The 19,715-nt window shown below is 32.7% G+C and overlaps 1 protein-coding gene across 1 annotated transcript in view; it reads right to left on the bottom strand.

Annotated features, from left to right (window-relative positions):
• Positions 1–19,715, bottom strand: part of LOC110999056 (5'-AMP-activated protein kinase subunit gamma-2) — a 49,552-nt gene that overhangs the window by 25,805 nt on the left and 4,032 nt on the right. The window contains exons 4-8 of the mRNA XM_022267947.2: positions 17,818–17,925; positions 17,275–17,387; positions 16,622–16,750; positions 15,916–16,044; positions 4,748–4,778 (exon numbers count right to left, since the gene is read on the bottom strand). Coding sequence (XP_022123639.2) covers positions 4,748–4,778; positions 15,916–16,044; positions 16,622–16,750; positions 17,275–17,387; positions 17,818–17,925 — 510 coding nt within the window. The remainder of the gene's footprint in view (positions 1–4,747; positions 4,779–15,915; positions 16,045–16,621; positions 16,751–17,274; positions 17,388–17,817; positions 17,926–19,715) is intronic.

Raw genomic sequence — 19,715 nt, 5'->3', positions numbered from 1 at the left:
GCACTTCTTGTACTACGTAAAACCATGAAAAATCAAATACTGATCATTATAGATACTTATATGACTAATTCTGTTATTAAAATCCCTAACGTATTCTTAATAAAATGTTAGTTTTGAGATACTACATGTTATACTTATAAATTTAATACACAATTTATTTTAAATCTAAAATAAATAGCAGCTGTATAATTTATAACAATTATTTGGCACCAATGAATGGGTGATAAATATTTTAACAATATTCAGCTTGCGATTAATACTTGGAGCAAATATTTTTGTAAACAACAGCAATGCGCCAAGATGCATGTGCTCATAACAACACGTTATCTTGTAATTGTTGAACATTTAAAGCTCAATTTGAAATCCGGGTTTAATACATGCCCACAAATTTACACAATTTCTTTAAGTCACCAAGTTTTATCGTATAATTACGACGATGTCTGTCGCGACGCGTCATACACTCACGGCAACCGTGGGAATACTAAGTTAGCAATATAAATAAGAGAGGGAACGAGAAGGCAGACTTCATTATAATATTATACGCGAATCATAATATTGGTCGCGTGGAATATGAGCACGCGACCGATAGCGCTTATATTATTGTGCTTTGTGATATAGGAATCTATAGGGTATGTCCCCAGTCGCAGACTGCGTCGTATTGCAAGTGTTGATTTTTGCAATAAGGTTTAGGACGGATACGAACTTCAGAATAGTACTACATATGAAAAAATTAACTGCCTATATCAGTCCAGAATATTGTGTGAATTTTTGCGTTCATTTGTGTGCAACTACGTAGAAATATAAAAATAGTATTATTTTTAAAAGCTTAACAAACCGTGTAATTTAGTAAGAATCTTATTAATTACTTATATTATTATTAAAATATCTATATAAAATCTTTTTAAATACTTCTCTAGTAAGTCTCCGTTTTTATTAAGTTGGTTAATACATTTCAAATGACCTCATTTTATAGTATTCATAATTTTGTTACGAAATATAGTAATAAATATATGTCTTTTTAATTTACATAATGGAATAATATTGATTATAAACTGTTCTTAAGACGTGTCGGGTTTGCCATTTATTCAATGTATTGTCTTTATAAAGATAAAATATATAAAATAAGTGTACATTATGTAATATCTAGTCATGCTAATCATAAGTCTTCAGTATCTGTTTGTCCTTATCACTAACGTTTCACTTTTAAAATTAATAACCGCGACAAAACACGATTTAACAATTTATGAATAAAACCTTGTTTATACTTTAATTTTATTTCTTTTTTAATTTATAATTATGTTTCCACTAAGACACATTTCTAAAAATGACATGATAATTTACCGAAAGTCTAAAACCAAAATCAGTGTTGCAATGTTTCATCAAAAGACAAATTTGACAGAAAAGAACAAATACCAAACTACGTATCGAGTATTAATTAAAATTTAGATATAACAATTAATGTTTTTTTTAATAATACCAATGTTCCCAAAGTCCGAGTACCTACTAAACACGAATCATCACGTTTCACTCATATAATATCTAAAGTGCATCTGAACGCGTAAACAAATTGATTTCGTCTTCCCAATTAATTGCATATTGATACTGGCGCACTGTTCAAGGGCTCATTAACGAAGCTTTACATCTGTAATTTAATTTTAGTAACCGATAACGATTTATATAAAAAATCCTAACATCAAAAAGTGTCCATAACATACTGGTAAGGGTGCGTTCACGTTTCAAGTAATACGTCACGCAATTTTGGAGATACTTGACAGGGCGTACACTATTAGTGACCTTTCTATAGTAATAAGGCTTATAATAATCATTCATTACAAGAAAATGTGTAAGTACAATTGTTCGTTCTCATTTTCTGCCACACAATGGCGCGGAAATTTGTCCCTAAAGGAATTTTACATTTGAAATTATTAGTCATATGAATTGGTCATTGGATATTGTTTGTATCGTACATATCATATCATTCATACATTATATAAAAATTCGTCGCATTAACAGTAAATGGATTGAAACAGTTTTCATGTGGTATATATAATTACTTAGGTATCTTCAAGCAAAGTTAGCAACTGTTTGTCATAAAAACTAAATCAGTCCAATTGCGTCGCTTTAACTAAAGTACGCATCTGTCCATTTTCATCACAGCGTAAACAAAAAGCAAAGAAAGTCTACTTTAGTTGAAAAGAGCGCAATATACTTTTCATAAATGATGGCTATGATTGGATTGATCTAATGAAAGACGTTAGTGCAATCTGAAAATCTATTACACTAGGTATTTCTAAGCCCAATGGGGCGTGGAGATATGACATGTTCATATGTAGTTCAAATAAGTGATCAACATTATGTGCCTGACACGAATTATCTTTGTGTAAGATATGTCTGTTTCGTTACGGTCCTTACCACACGAGCGTAATAATCATGCACATGGAAAAAACTATTAGTAGCTGGGGTGCGAACCCACAGCCTTAGGGTTAGTATATTTAATGAGAAAAACTTAAAAACTGTTCTTGCAACGGATAATATTTATATTCTAACGATTTTAGATACTAATTTTAGTTAATGTGTTTATCCAAGAATAAAAGCCACTTTAATTTTACTTATTGACGTTTGTACGTATACGTCATATCTTTCAATTATCTTTTGTTTATTCAATAAAGGAAGAACTCTGCGTGCTTTGAAAATAAATAGCGAAATGATTTATTAAATCGTACTTTGTTCAGATGTTTTATATCTGATTTAGATATAAACATCTTTAATTTGATGGAAGAATTGGAGGAACGGTTGAAGGATGGAGGAATTTCCGTTTGGAGCTAAGAATTATAAGGAGTTATATACATAAAACTATACAAATATATATATAAGCGCAATGAATGTAGGGAGTGAACTTGACATTACGAATAAAGCGGAGGGTGGGACGTGCTACAGTTCTAAACTACGCACATTAGTATCGATTTGGCGATGGTATGTCTTTGTTCTATGGAAGAGATAACTGCGAGAAGTGCACCTGAAGCACGAACTCTATATAAATAAAAAATATAACAACAAAGTGTGAATCATTTAGTTGTTAGTATCATATCAAAATTGAATATTTAGCTTCTATAAAACTAGGCTAAGTAATAAATCGCGGTGCAGCTGTTTAAATACATATATAAATTATAAAACCTACTTAGTATAAGATTTTTATTATTAAAGGATATATATACTTAGAATTTTTATCAAATTCCGTTTGACGAGCTATTTCAAAAGTGAACATTAGGTTACTTCCGAAGTAATAATAACTTCATATAAGTTTCATCAAATCCAGTTATAAGTTGCCAGAAACATATCTTGATACCTTTAAAGATGATTAAGGCCATTACTAACGCCGCCTTCAGATCTTATCACAAAGTTACAACGGAACTTTTCGAAAATAAGTAATCGCAGTAAGTAACGCGCAACGTAACGTAAAAGTCGTGTTTACCAAAAATTGTAAAAGTCATATACAAAAAAAACCACCACGCATTTAGCATGAGCTTGTAGTAGTAGTAGTTGTATAAAATAAAGCGGTATATTCAGATTAATAAAATATAAACTCCGCACAGCCATATATAAATAGGCATGCAAACGTCAAATAAATTATTAATTATCTTCAACATTATTATAAGAACAACAACTTAGGTCGTTCAATTATTTAATGTATATTCTTCGTTTCTCTCAAATAAATAATTTAAAAAAAGGTCAGACAGAAGCCTATGTATAGTCTATTAGGCTCTTAAAACTCATTATTTGTTATCTTACACTGTTTTAAAAATACTTGATACAATTACATCGTCAGTTTTCAACACACCAAAAACAGTGGAATAGTAACAGGAATTGTTATTTCATATATGTAATTGAATTTAAAAATAGCTACTACGGTGGAAATAGAATAATTTCACAACTAAAGAAGCAAGGCAACGCAAACAAATTGCCAAGAAATAATTAAAATTACGAAAATTATGAGAAACCTTTGTATACATTGTATTGTATGGCTTTACATAAATTTCTTTATAAGTATAAAGGTCGTCCCAAGACTACGGAATATTTTGCTGTAACAAGACTTTATTTTATTTTGAAAAGTAAATAGGTATTACTCCATAGATTGATTTTCTAAAAAAATACTTGTCTCGTCTGGGAATCGAACTGAATCAACTGTGAAAACAAAATCTCTTATTTTTTGATACCAATCAAGAGAATGAACAAAAAATTATAATTCTTAATAAGTGACATAGTATTTTTAAATACAGGAACAACGAAAAATTAATCATATTAATCAAATGAATGACACATGAAACTGCCGAGTCAATTAAGCATTATTTTGAAAATTAATAAATTAAATGCTCAAATTTGATCCCTCTTGTCTTACGCAGATCGCCAATCTTTTAACAAGTGCGCAATACTCGATATCGCATGGCTCAATTCTGTTTGTATTGTAATTTTGTGTCCCACAGTGTCGTATCGCTTTTTGTAAAGAATATCTTTAACGTATAAGAAGAAGTCTAACGGTGTTTTTTTTTATATTTTTTTTTATAAATGTTTTCTAGATAATTCGTCGGAGGTATTAAAAAGCTTACGTAGATGGTATCGCTAACCCGGATGATTAAACACTACTATGTACCTATTTCTTTTAACTACTTTTTGTATGACCTTTCTCCACTCTCTACTCTACATATGCGATTTACCTCGTTTTTACCTGTTTATTACAAAAATAACTCACCTGCGTGGTGATGAGACTGATTTCCCGCTCTCTGTAAAAAAAGAAAAAAGAAAATAAATAAAAAAAAATAAAATGTGCAGTGACGGAACGTGCAACAAATTAATGCTATTAAAAAATCAAATTAACATTCTTGCAAATTTATTAAGGGATAAAAGGGAAATTGGGAGTGTCAAATAATATTGAATGGCATAAACTCCATTTAAAAAAATCGTTATAAAAACACTTATTGAAAAGACGTACTGATGCCTAAAGGTTTTAAATGGCAAACATGACAGAAATCAAAGTTGGAGTCTCTTATAACTTTCTCGAGAGTATGTATGTACCTACAACCAAAAAGTCTTGTAAATTCACCTGACCCAGTTCTTAGAAAAACAAAAGCAATTCAGTATTGTCTCTCTTAACATGAAAATACAACGAGATAACAGTAGTATTTATTGACAACAGTTGTCCTACTGAGTTGTTTGTACGATATAATAATAGTTTAAATCCTCTTTGTTTGTCCTTCGAGTTATTAGCATATTGTCACGTCTCATTTCAGTAATATTAGGAATTCATTAACTACACCGGATATTGAGTTCACATCAAGTTAATGAGCTATCAAAAGTGCCAGCTAGTGTTTTTATGAAATGTAATTTTCAGGCGACATTTATGCAAAATTACCTTAAAATATTATATTTATATACAATTAGCGGAATAAATTAGAAACTAAATCCCTAGAAATACTTAACTCAACTAAAAAACAGCTGGTACCTGCTGGCCGCAAATAGCTCAAGATAGAGACTCATGGAGTTCTTTAGAGGAGGCCTTCACCTTCACTTGAGGAGGGGTTCATGCAAAACAAACCTAGTTATACATTTAAACTATTTTCTAAATTAATTGGAAACAAGTGTAATTAATGTCTTTACTATTATTTCTTTCTTTCTTAAAACTACACATGTAACCTGATAAAATTGCATGAAATAAAAGGTTTATTATTATTATTTAGCGGAATAAGATTTTTCTCCTTTCTATTGCTTAAACTAAAATGAGATTTAAATTAACTTGTACGCTATTTTTTACCTTGTTGATTTGTTAATTACTACAATTAATAAAAAAAATCAATTTGTATTTTTTTTATTAAAAAATAATTAAAATGTGCATTGTAGACGAAAAACTAATTGGTGATAAAAAAAGGTCCATCAAAGAAATATTCTTATATCGTTTGAATATTCGTCTTTAGTGACTTTCAGTAACGTGTGTGGCCTCCATGAGCCCTAATCACGGCTTGACAACGACGCGGCATGCTTCGTATGATCCTCCGAATATCTTCTTGTGGAATTCGCTCCCATTCTTCAATCAACGCTTCAGTGAGCTGCTGCAGTGTTTGAGGTGCAATCGGACGCTTCCGGATGCGCCTGTCAAGCAAGTCCCAAATGTGTTCAATTGGATTTAGGTCAGGGCTCATGGAAGGCCACTCCATTACACGGATTTCCTGCTGTCGTAAGTAATCTGACGTGATGGCTGCAGTATGCGGCCTGGCATTATCTTGCATTAAAAGAAAATCTAGGCCCATACCATATGCTGCGGGCCAAACATGATCTTCGAGCACATTTTCATTGTAAGTTTGAGTACACAAGCGCCCGGGAACAACGACGAGATCTGTGCGCTCGTCCAAACTAACTCCGCCCCAAACCATCACAATTTTCAAATAATCCAAATTTGTCATATTCCTGGACTGCTGCTGAACTGTATCACTCGCCTGGGCGTCTGTAAATACGGAGACGACCATCGCAACTTGTTAGACGGAATCGTGATTCGTCAGTAAAAAGCATTGGCCTCCAATGTCGAAGTTGCCAATTAGCGTGATTTTGCGCGAACTGTCGGCGAGCTTGTCTATGTTGAATTGTTAGACGCACAGCCCGAACTGGTCGGCGTGATCTCAAATTGGCTTCCAACAACCTATTTCTTACCGTCTGGTCGGAAATTTCTACACCAGTAGCCGTCCTTAGTGTATTTTGTAGATCTCTTGCAGTTGTGGTGCGGTTACGTAAAGCACAGTTGACGATGTAGCGATCTTGCAAACGTGTAGTTCTCTTTCGAACTTGACCACGCCTACGTGAGTATTCTCCCGTCTCACGGTATCGCTTCCAAAGTCTGTAGATAACAGAAGGGGCTACTCCTAGATCATTTCCAACATAACGCATAGTTCGACCCTCTTCAAGCAAAACGATAGCTCGGGAGACATGCAATTCAGTCAGATCTGGCATTATGACCTAAACTCACTCGCTTCAATGAATAACAATACTCAAAAGGCTCACTTCAATTTCTATTAATACTCAAAAGATTGAAATTAGAAAGTAATGAAAATTCAAAGACTGTTGTAGAAAGTTGTTTTTAGGTGTTTCTAGACACACTGCCACTTTATTATAGGACTACTAACCAAAACGCCGATGCTCTTTTGTTTTTTATTTCCTTCGACAATGCCTTAACATTATCTAGTGGCTAGTAATAATTAAAACCTTAAGTAAAAAGTTTAGTTCTACTTTAAAGTTTTGTTCCCGTAATTGTTTTGAGCAATATATAAAATTATCTGTTACCCTACATTAAAGGTGTGGTCTTGGCCAAATTTCGCTATATTATACAGTATAATTTAGTATATAAAATACCTGTCAAATTTACACAAAATTTTATTTTATTATAAGAGTTTGATTATAAAATTCAAATTATCTGAAGTACATCCTAGTGTTATATAAATACATATCGGACATTGAATTAAGGAAAAGATTCACTACCATAGATGAAAAGATATTTATATTTCAATTTGTTGGCAGATATCTGGACAAGCAAACTATGAAGAAATAATTGTTATCAGACATCCATAGGATGTCTTCAGAAAAGACACGAGTAAAATATTAAAAGTCATTGCCTGATATCTCATCTCATCTCATCTCATCCCATCTCATCTCATCTCATCTCTGGTAAATAAAGCACAGGTTTTTTCTTAAGCAATACGCTTTGGTGCCCCTGTTCATATACAGTAACCCGTGGGTCACGGTAATTTGTATAGTTTGTATTTATCATAATATCAATTATCTTTAGTACAATACATTGCTCAAAAAATTTCAATATGAATAAAACACGAAAATCGAATGATTTTTTATATTCAAAACGTATTCATCGTTTTAAATAACCTTAAAATGTACATATACGAAACAGAATAATATTTTATCATTCCAGTGAAGCCACTTAAATACCAGTCTCATACAAGTTCTGTTTCTTTTTTAAAATCTAATTTTAGGGAATTTAAAATAACAGAAGCGTCACTGGTCATTAATCCATCACGATAAACCTGACAACTCGATAGTAACAATATATACCTCATAAAGCATGTTGAAAAATATTAAATCATGAATACTGAATAAAATGTTACCTAATAAGTTATTAAAAAATGTCATGGAGAAGTATATTACAGTAGAACTCCAATTATCCGAATTAATGGGGACCGGGACCCATTCGGATAATCAAATATTCGGACAATCGGATTTTTTTTTAAATTGCCATTGGAGAGAATAAAAGCTTTGATATTGCACTATTTTTTTATTGAATTAAATGAAAGAAACATGAAATTTTCACATGTTTTAAAATGTATATACGTACAAGTTTAGAAATAAAAATGATTGTTTTTTAAACATCTCCGTCAATGTCAGCTGTTTTGCGGTCTTTTTTGTGATTCGGATAATCGGCGATTCGGATAGTCGGAGTTCGGATAATTGGAGTTCTACTGTAAGTCGTATTAAACAATTTTAACTAACTCAACTGTCTCCACTGCGTAAACATAATTTGAAAGAAATACCTATACGAAATACTTTGTTAAAAAAATACATAAAACTGTTTTCTAATTTATGAAAACCACCGCAAACTTTGTTTCGACTTTTAGTGATTTGTCTTCTAAGCCCACTCTTTTACTAGCTACCTACCAACATACGAGACATTTTTCAATGTTACCCCATAGACTGTTCGTTTTTTTCGGAATAAAAACCTAACTATTAATAAAACTATTTTTTAATATTTTTAAATTTTTCTGTCCATACGTTTTTTTTGGAACATAAGATCATCAACATATAAGATCAGAACATAAGATATCACTTATTCCACGACATTAAATTTGAACCTGTAGGCATCTCTACTCATCGGCAAAGAAGACAGAGGGTGTAGACCGAAATAAAAAGGCTGCGTAAAAAACTCTCGGTACTCTTTTAAGAAAGCAAATCATCAAACAATACTACAACATTTAAAACAAATATAGCAAATTAATTAAAAGTACTGCCCAACACTAGTCCCAGGCCCTTTTGTCAACTAGATAATCGCTAACATTTTAGTAAGCCTTTTTACACAGCTTTTCTTCAATACATTTCTTAAATTTATTAAAAGGCAGAGATAAAAGAGCCTCTGGGATTTTATTAAAGAAGAGTATCCCTTTTCCCAAAAAAGAAATTTTTCCATAAAAAACCTAACTTAGACTAAGAGTTAGATGGTTAATAAAAAAAATACTCGAATCTGTCCAGTCGTAGCTTTGCGATTAGCAACACATTTTGCGATATTTTTTTATTTATTATGAAAAAATGGGGTTTAAGACGCAATAACTACTTTTAGGCAAGGGCCTAGAACGAAAGAAAAGAACTGGCAATAAACTCTCCGCCACTCTTTTTAATCGCCAAGTTTTTTTTTCTTTTACACAACGTTTGTAAGGAGCTGCAACCATTACACCATGTTCCATAAGACTTCTTGAGTAATGTAGAATAATAAAATAAATTAAAAACTAAGATTTGCCCTCTATCAGCAGGGGGCATGGTGAAATAGGAGCACGCACTTACATACTCATGAGAACAACACGTAAATACGTAGTAGAAACAACTAATATTACCGCATACAGGAATTCAAGTACGACCAGTCACCACAAGTAGCACCCGTTCACGAGTATGGCGCATGGCCAGCCATCGGCCCCCTCGCCATATTTTAGGGAGAGAGACAACCCGATGCATGAACGCCACTCATCTCACTTGCAATCTCAAACAAACATGATTTATGTAACTAAAAAAGAGGTTACCGCTGACCGAATAATGTTTTATTTAATTAGACAATAAGTTGAAACGAGAGTCTCACAAATGTCAGACAAATGTCAGACTCTCCTTCCTACTTCTTCTCTTAAATAAGAGAATCATAAACAGCTCCCAAGATTTGATTGTTACTTGACGCCAATTTTCTACTTTCAATCAAAACAGTTATGAAGTCAAAATAACTTAAATAATATGGTTGAGAGCAGAAAAACCCTGAAAACTTACTCTAAATATTTTTGAGCTTAGAAATAATAATCCACACAAAAACTCCGCCAAACAACCATTTCTAGACACATACTTAAATGAGATTGTCTTTGAAGTAATTATAAAACAAAAGAACTGACACGCGGTTAACCGCTAGCATTATTTATAAGATATTAGAATAATTTGAACTCATTGTGAGCAACTTTATACAACGTAAGATAATTTAAGAAGTATGACATAAAAGAAAAAAAAATATGGAAACATCTAAATATAATACCGTACTTTATGATTAACATGAAAATATATCCACAGGTTTGTATCAAATCTACAAATAATGTCTCAAAATAGATTACATATATGACGTCATTTAAATTGATTTCGTGGCCGAAATGTAATTAAATTTTTTTTTATTCAAACACCAACTAAAGAAAATGTTTATCTATTCATTAGGAAGGTACTACGACTTTGTTTACAACCGTAAATCAAAGCAAGGACGTGAGTTTTATGCTCGGTACTTTGCAATTTAAACACTCACATTTGCAATTCGCTGATAACCACAACAATAAACATACGCTGACCACCTTCCTTATCACGTATTAACATCTTATCAAAATAAACCGTGATTGTCTTACTCCCTACTGTCCAGTTCGATAAGTACTGTACATAACATAAACCAATTATGTCTGAGTATTATTATATTTTTATAAGACAAAATATATAACATACTTTGAGGAAATAATTATTTTTTCAGCGAACAGTAAACAGAGTTATAACCCAAAGGAAATATACTAATAGGTATTCGACATCGATGCCGTCATTGCTTTAAGTCATAAACACAGGATAAACTCAGTTAGTCATAAACGTAATGAATTTGAGAATTTATGTTGTATAATGTTCAACAAATTTTTAATTGGAGGTCGGGCAATCAAACTATTGCAACACCCAAGGTTAATTCCGCTAAATAGAAAAAATATCACCTGTACATTACGTTGATCCTGATTATAGTTCTGAGCAACAAGACGTATACCGCTCAATTCTAAGGACCTCGGGTCTAGGGATCGACTTCGAGGCTTTTCAGAAAGGAGCATATCGTCATCCCTTTTCCCCTTTTTCCATCTAAAGTAATTCGCCATATCAGTTAATACATGTTCAATGTATTGTTCACTTGTTCATCACGACACTACACTATAATATACGTCTTCTTAATCACGGTTAGGTTATAACGCGAAGGCATCTCTTAAGACACTGAGCGATAACATGGCTGTCACGAGACGTTCTTTTGTTATGCAATGTTGGACTGTATGAATGTAGACTCCGCAAACGAATTTGGAAGCGCATGCCTTATCTTAACGCTTGGAAAAGTGTTAACTGAGCACCATCGGCTGTTACCCAATCTTCGTTGACAATGCCAATGTGACGTAGACGCATTCTTTATCACAACGTGTGTTCACGTAAAAATTGTTTCCGTAATTATTATTAGCCTTTATCACTTTATTGCGATGTCACGATACCTAAACGCTCCTGAGTATGAAACGTCTGCGTATAAGATTACTCGCTACACAAGGCACGGCAATTGAAACAAAACTGATAGTTCAGTACTGGTATTATTCAATTGTTGTCCGTGTTGCTTTTCTAGCAGGAAACAGTAAGGAGAAACATATTTTACGCCTAACGTCATAATCCGCTTTTTCCCTATGGACAATGTTACGTACGTTTGTTTTTTTTAATTTGCCAAGATTAACTTTTTTACCAATGAAAAACACTTTTTTTCGAAGCTTACGTCACTGAGAGGCAAAAACAGTCACGTATAACAAAACACACAACATATTGTGTGTTTGTCTCACCTATTCCAAAAAATGTTTTCTTTAATTATACATATATAACAGATTTGCCAATATATAAAGCAGCGTGTCAACATTGGCACAGTTTTGCTATCCCGATGCTGTCTATCTCTAGTTTAGTCACACTTTATTTGATATTGTAATTCGCATTAAAAACGTTTAGGCTGTAAACACTTATTTCAGTTATGGTTTTTTCAACTTCATCCATCAGCCATCAGAAACTACGGCCATGGTCAACTGTAATAATGTATGCTGGGCCTAGTGTTTTAAGAGCGACCCTTATCCTTGAGGTCTAAGCTTTCGAAACACGGCTGTGCAACAATGTCATTTTGTTTTTATATGTGCAATTAGTACCTGCTAATACGTCCGCCAACCGCCACTTCCCAAACTCAAAAATCATGAACTGTGCTGACACAGTTCACACACACTGTGACTGAACACAGAAGGCTGATAACTTAATTATCTGTAATAAATGACCAAACAAACGGAGGCCAAGACCCTCCTCCCCCTTAGGGTTGTAATTTGTAGCGCCAATTAATTATAAATTACAAATTATATGATATTACTATAATATATATTATATATAAACTATTCGAGTATCGATTATAGTAAGTAAATAAATTTAATGTGTTAGAATACTTTTTATCAGGTTGCTTACAAATACGTAAAATGTATACTTCAAAACCGAACGCAGCATGCACACAATAAAAAAGACAAATAAAAAAAATATAAGAAAAATTAACAAAAGACTTATTTAATAGTACCTATATATAAGTGACACTTCTATTACAAATAAGGAATATCGAATGATATATTACAATTTATGAGTGTATGAAAATCTAAAGGGCTCATTTTGTCTTCAATTATGCGATGATTTGAAAGCCCTTCTAACTATTAACGAAAATCTAACATAAAATTAAATATTAGGTTAGTAAGAAGTTTAATTAGTCGCGGTAGTTTAATTTTGTAAGCTAAGAAGAATAAAACGGATGTACGACAAGGAAAGAGGAACATCTATCGCCAACTCTTGTTCATTTACAATTACATAAACTCGGCATAAAAAAGTTCGCAGAGACATTCCATTGGAAAGGAGGCCTAAGAGGCTAGCGTGGGTCTCTTTTGAATCTTAAAATTTGTTTTACTCAGTCATTGTGGACAATCTATTTTGTTTTGGAAAGTATTGAAAAGGATAGTGATGTCTAATAATCGGATTATGAAGAGACATAAGCCAATACGTTTTCAGTTTATCACACTAAAGACGTTTCGAAGAAATCAAACTACATATTGAAAACGTTTCGTTACCAAATTTCACAACTATAATGTCGTCGGAGGTATTAAGTGATGTGCATATAGATATTATCATTTGCTAGTATTTAAGACTTCTGTGTGAAAAAACTTATGCAGAACATTAAGCAGCGAAAAGTTGCGTACCTGGGCCACGTATTCAACTAATAATAATGGGTAAAATCCAGGGAAAACGGGGTGTTGGTCGAAAGAAGAAGTAATGGCTTCGCAACGTCAGGGAGTGGACAGGTATTGCAAATGCGAAAGAGTTGCTGCATCTGGCGCAGGGCGAGACGCGTTTCAGGAAACTGACGGCCAACCTCCAGTAATGGAGAGGCACTTGAAGAAGAAGACTTCTGTATGAGTTGATATTTTTTTAATATAGTAAGTAATAGTAATAGTAATCGCCTTTATTTCCAAAACTTAATTATAATAGATGTTAATTTTCTTTGAATATTAATTGAGAAAAAAAATATTCTAACATTTAAAAATAATAATTTACTTGTTAGGTTTTGGTTTGTCTACCATTGGACATAGGCCTCCTCGATCCTGTTCCACTCGTGTCTGTCGTGGGCCATTCGCGGCCAGGTGACCCCGGCGACGGCGGTGAGATTTTTTATATGTATATACTTTTGCATAACAAAGACATTTACTTACACACATTTATGAATAAAGTGTGTGCAGTAGATTTCACCCTATTGTACAACCCTACACAGCTATAAAATCTTTTGTCCCTATCACTCTCGTGATATTTCAAATAAATCATACATGTCCTATATGTTTTTCTTTTATAAATCGATATCATTGTGAATTTGCGATCCTAATGCATTTAATGGGAGACGGTAGACCACTTTGGTTGTCATTTGAGACTACTTAAGCATAGTCTGGTCAATTGGACGCCAGTAACGTTATCAGCGCATTAGCCAGGCATACCCATCTAGATAATCGTATGTAGTAAGTGTTGCTTGCCTTTATTAATCGATTAGCTATGTTTATTATTTTTTAAATTAGTTTGTAATAGGTATGTACATTTGAAACAGATAATTATTATAGACGCCTTATGAAAATAGAAAGAAAAGGTTGAATAGTAGTACTATTATAGTTCTGACATCAATGTAATTTTATATTGTCACTAATCAATACTAGATGGTACCTAATTAATGCTAAATGTAATCTATATTTTTAGCTACGACCTCAACTGCACGGATGGTGAAGTGGCCTAAAGGCTGCTTTACCACCTCAATCGTGCGTAATTATTCGCGATCTATTCCCAACCCCCCAACGATAAGATGTTAGTCCTGCGAGGGGTTTTGGATTTTTTTCTTACGAACTACATAAAAACCAATTTATTGTCATGAAATTTGGAATATAAATAAAACCTAATAAATGTTACTCAGGCCCTCTCGTTGCATGCATAAAGTCCGCACCCATCGCGTACCCTTAAAATGGACCACTATTTTACTAAAGCAGCGACATCTGATATAAATGATGTAAGACAACGTTTCACTATAAGCGCCATCTAGAGGCTCTTAAAAGTACTAAATGAACTTGAAGTTCAACCCAAACCTATATCAAATTTTATTCATATTAATAGATGGCGCTTTTTTACAAAGTATATGTATTTTGTTATTTAATAAAAAACTTGATACATTCGGCTTATTATATAAATGCAGTCTGGTGAAATATATATATTGGGGAATATATATAAAGGTCTCAGAAAGGTCCTATTCGGGACAATGAAGTAACATCAGCTTTACACACATTTATAGATAAATATGTTTTGAAGACGATGTATGTCTGTCTTAATATTACAAAATCAGTATATACTAAATAATAGCTTGGAATTGCTATGGATATAGGAAAAATCACTTGAAAGTTGCATTTCACGTTATGAATGAAAACTGCTTATATTTTCAACAGGATAATAAAATTAAATAATTATATGGTTATTAACAAACGCATGTATCAGTTATTGTATATATTTAAAAACAAAAAATTAACTATATTTTGCTCACAGCTAGTTCTTATTGCATATAATCACAATTTATATTCCTATTGGCCTAATGATTTCCAACTCTTTTATCTAAGAGATAACATAAGATTTTCATATGTCAAAATCCAATATTTGTTAGTCCTAGTTAAACTTTGCAGTAAATTCTCTCTCCAACTAGCCTTTATGTAAGGTCACATAAGGCAAGGCGGATCCTACTGGGGACACAGCAAACGCTGGCAAAATACGTCGAATTAAGAGGAGCGGGTAAGGCTCCATCTTTATCAAACGTGTACATTCTAATATATCTATTACTAGCTACCCGCCCCGGCTTCGCATGGGTGCAATGCTGATACTAAATACACTACAGAAAATCTGTGAACGTTTTATATAAAATTGTGGGTTATCCATAAGAGATAGACATATACCATCCCGGACTTTTCTGTAGACCTTTTCAATGTGTACAATACTTAGTACATTATTTTGATAAAACTCGTAGGGTTCAGCCTGCGCGTACAATGTAAGCGGAAAAAATGTAATTATTTACGACATCACATTAGAAACCTCAAAAATAACAGTACTTCTCCACTATTTAATGGATGTAATTATACATATAAACCTTCCTCTTGAATCACTCTATCTATTAAAAAAACCGCATCAAAATCCGTTGCGTAGTTTCAAAGATTTAAGCATACAAAGGGACATAGGGACAGAGAAAGCGACTTTGTTATATAATATGTAGTGATAACTTACCGATCGCCGTTTATCCGCATCAAAGGAACCAGAATGTGTTGGAACTGACTGTCTTCCGCGGAACATTTCTATCACTTTGCTTATTGCGCTGGGACGACGCGAGGCTGGCACCGTTACTGTATGATAGTACTGAAAAAAAAATGATAAACGCGAATTACAATGAATTCTAGTTTATTTATTTATATACACTTTTTGCACATGAACAAAATAATAAGATTAACGATAAACTCTAAGAAATGCATAAACGAAGAGATCGTTTTAGATCGTCCAGGTTTTAGTTCCGGGATTAGTAGTGGTCATCGCGAGATCACGTTGTTTCTTACGAACTCGCGTAAACCAATAATTTGAAATAATTTTCCACGGTTGTCTATTTACAAGTATGTAAATCATATTTACATTATTTCACTTGATATTCAGTAAATTACGTGCGTAAATTAAGTGACACCGTCTAACATACCATTAAACCAGAACAGAAATATATGTTGAGAATACCCGAATATCGAAATCGAAAATCAAAAATTACTTTTACATTCATATGAGTTTTATAACGAAAATCAAATATTATAACATATTTCTATAAATTCAATCAGGCAATCCGCAGGACCCTATTATATATACGACACCCCCTGTACATCGCATAATCGATATCAGAGTGTATACGGAACCTTAAATTTTTTGTAAGATATCATACAGAAAAAATAATTACTTTAGCGTCGCTACTAGGATGCGGATGCGCAGAACCATCTTTGACTTGACTGGAACAAGAGGCGCCATCAGTTTTGCTCTCGGGTTTTGTAACTTCTAATTTCTCTCCTTCTTTCGGCTTTGTCATATTCTAGAAGAAGAAATTATTAGATCGCGTTAATAGGTTATACACTTCAAGTGAATGGAAAAACAATAAAATAATATACAAAGGCAGATGTATATTTTATATCTTTATAAATAACCTTTTTCTCTATATTAGGTATCTACATACATAATTAACTTTCAAAGATTTATATTACATATTATCATTTTTCAATGTTTATTTCCGGCTAATCTAAGTTTGTATAAAAGATTTTGAAAGCAAGTATATGACGTATAACTAAATACATATGTATCTTTAAATATCAATTTGCGATGTTCTTTCCAACACTAATAAAGTTACAATATTATAAAGAAAAGCTTAAGAGAATTAACACATAAATAATACCAGAGGTATTTTTGCTACTCGTTACTTCAATACCATATTAGGCTAGGACGTACCTATATAAGAAAAAATACCATGTTACCCGCCTCTGCGGCTTAATTACAGAGACGATATCATGTGGCGTAATAATAAAAATATAATTCGTATATAGGGAGTCTAAAAAATCTCACCTGCATTGCGGCTTTGAACTGTTGTATTATAGTTGGTTGTTTCTTATTATCACCGCGAGGCCTAGATTTAAACATATCAAACAAAGCTGGTCTTCTGCTCACCCCGGAGGTTCCTGTAAACAACAACATACCTAAAATCTTAGGTGTTTTTCATAACGTGAAAATTATATTTAACCCAGTTTTTAAGTACCCACAGGTTTTATTTTTCAGCTGTTAATGGAAGTAGCAGATTTTTCTACAGGCAGGTCAATGACAGCCGGCAGTAAAAAAAAATACAATTATTATAATAATTGCTAATACATTAAGAATAGAACCCGTTAGAGGAGGCAGACGGGCAGGAGGCTCACCTGATGTTAAGTGACACCGCCGCCCATGGACACTCGCACTGCCAGAAGGCTCGCAAGCGCGCTGCCGGCCTTTTAAGAATCGGTTCGTTTTTTTTTCAAGATAGATTAATGTTAGCTTATTATTCATTTTTAGCTTCCGTCGGATTTGTAAATTCGAGAAAAGCATTTTTAATGAATATAATATTAGATAATTTACCATGAATTGTCTGTTGATATAGCTGATGAGCATCATCAGCCGAGCCTCGCCTTTTTCTTTCACCAACAGATTGGGTACTTCTTGTAATGGCGGCATCCAATCTTTGGTCTGAAACAATCACATATTATTAAAATTGGGAAACAACTATGTTAAGCACACAAAGGGGGAGTTTAGGAGTTGCTCGAAATGTCGTTGTCCTGATTAGATATGGTCTATATATGTAGGTTTATCTTACATATACAAACAATTTATATATTTTTACTAGCGGACCTGACAGACGTTGTCCTGTCTACACGTCTTTAATTTGAAAATTTCAAACTTTTTTTAATAAGCTAAAACATTCTGGACCATTTTGATGAAAATTATAATTCAAATGTTATGACAATATCTAACGATCCAGCCCATGGTCTACAATAACACAATGATAACAAAACTTTTTTTTAATTTGATCGCAGCGCTAACTGTCGGGACATACTAAAATTCGAATATTATTTAAAATTTGACACTGCGATGGTAGCGCCGTCTGTCGGATCCAATGTAAAACATTCCAAAATCAACAACTACTAATAAATTAAAAATTAATTAAAAAACATTGTCCAGCGGACAAAATTGTGAATCTAAACCATTCCCAGATCCCCTTGAACACACACAAAAAATTTCGTCAAAATCGGTCCAGTCGTTTAGGAGGAGTTCAGTCACATACACACGCACACAAGAAATATATATATTAAGATTAGGTATGTAGTTGTAATGAAATACTTATTTGATTTACTTTAAGTAAATCGAGGACATTAAAACGTTGTATTTGGTGTCACTTAGTCGATTAACACTCAGCTTAACCTATTTGCGATATATTAATACATGTATCATCTAGTAAAATTTATATTTATCATATAAATAATAATCTTTATATCACTATATTTCCTACATGCTGGTTCTAATTGACGTTACCTCAATTTTTTTTAATTTGAGTCTATTTTATATTACGTCACAGAAAATAGCTATTAATTTACTATTTTGCAATTAGCCGCAAATTCACATAGACCCATTAACATTTCTGAAAATAACCTAATGTTTGCGCTCGTACTATACCATCACATGTGTTTAAATGCAAATTCCTTGTTGTTTCACAATACGTACCAACTCATACTGGCTTTGAATACCTGCATACGAATTACAAACCATGACATAATCGTATGCAGCTTATAATGGTTAGGAATTCTTTTTCGTATTTTTCGTTTGAAAATAGACTATCCAGAATTTAACCGGAAGTGACACTGAATTTACTTTTAACGGTTTACAGATCTACAACTTTTTGTTACTACATAACAATCGTAAGAGTTGGAAATTTGATAAAATATGGCCAATAGTAATTATAATGTAATTACTGTAATTTACGACGAATTCTGAATATGAAGATTATGTTCATATTCAGAATTATTTTAGGTTAAATACTAAACAATTGTCTCCAGTAAAACAGATTTTACAATATGATTGAACAAAGTGATATTTTTATCATAATACGCAACAGATAAAAAAATACTGTACATGTTTGATGCTTGTTTCTTGAATGTCGCGATGGGCGAGGTTTATTGTATCATAACGTAACTAACTTATCGTAACTTATATCTGTGACTCTGCCAAATTTCATTTTGAAGAATGGAACTGTTTAAATAAAGGCTATCAACATTATGTTTATGCTTAATTATACAGTATTATAATTTATATAAATATATTTACAGTTCATTCATTGTCCTTTAATATATATTTAATTTAAGGTTTTTATTGCTGTAAATGATTTTATAAAAAAACCTTTCTTTATGCATCATATAAACCACAGTACTATCTGAAAACTAGGTAGTTACATAACGACAGATATAAAATATGTAATAAATATC

This window comes from Pieris rapae, chromosome Z (assembly GCF_905147795.1).
Source record: "Pieris rapae chromosome Z, ilPieRapa1.1, whole genome shotgun sequence".
Classification (NCBI taxonomy): domain Eukaryota; kingdom Metazoa; phylum Arthropoda; class Insecta; order Lepidoptera; family Pieridae; genus Pieris; species Pieris rapae.
This window is presented reverse-complemented; position numbering and strand designations above follow the sequence as displayed.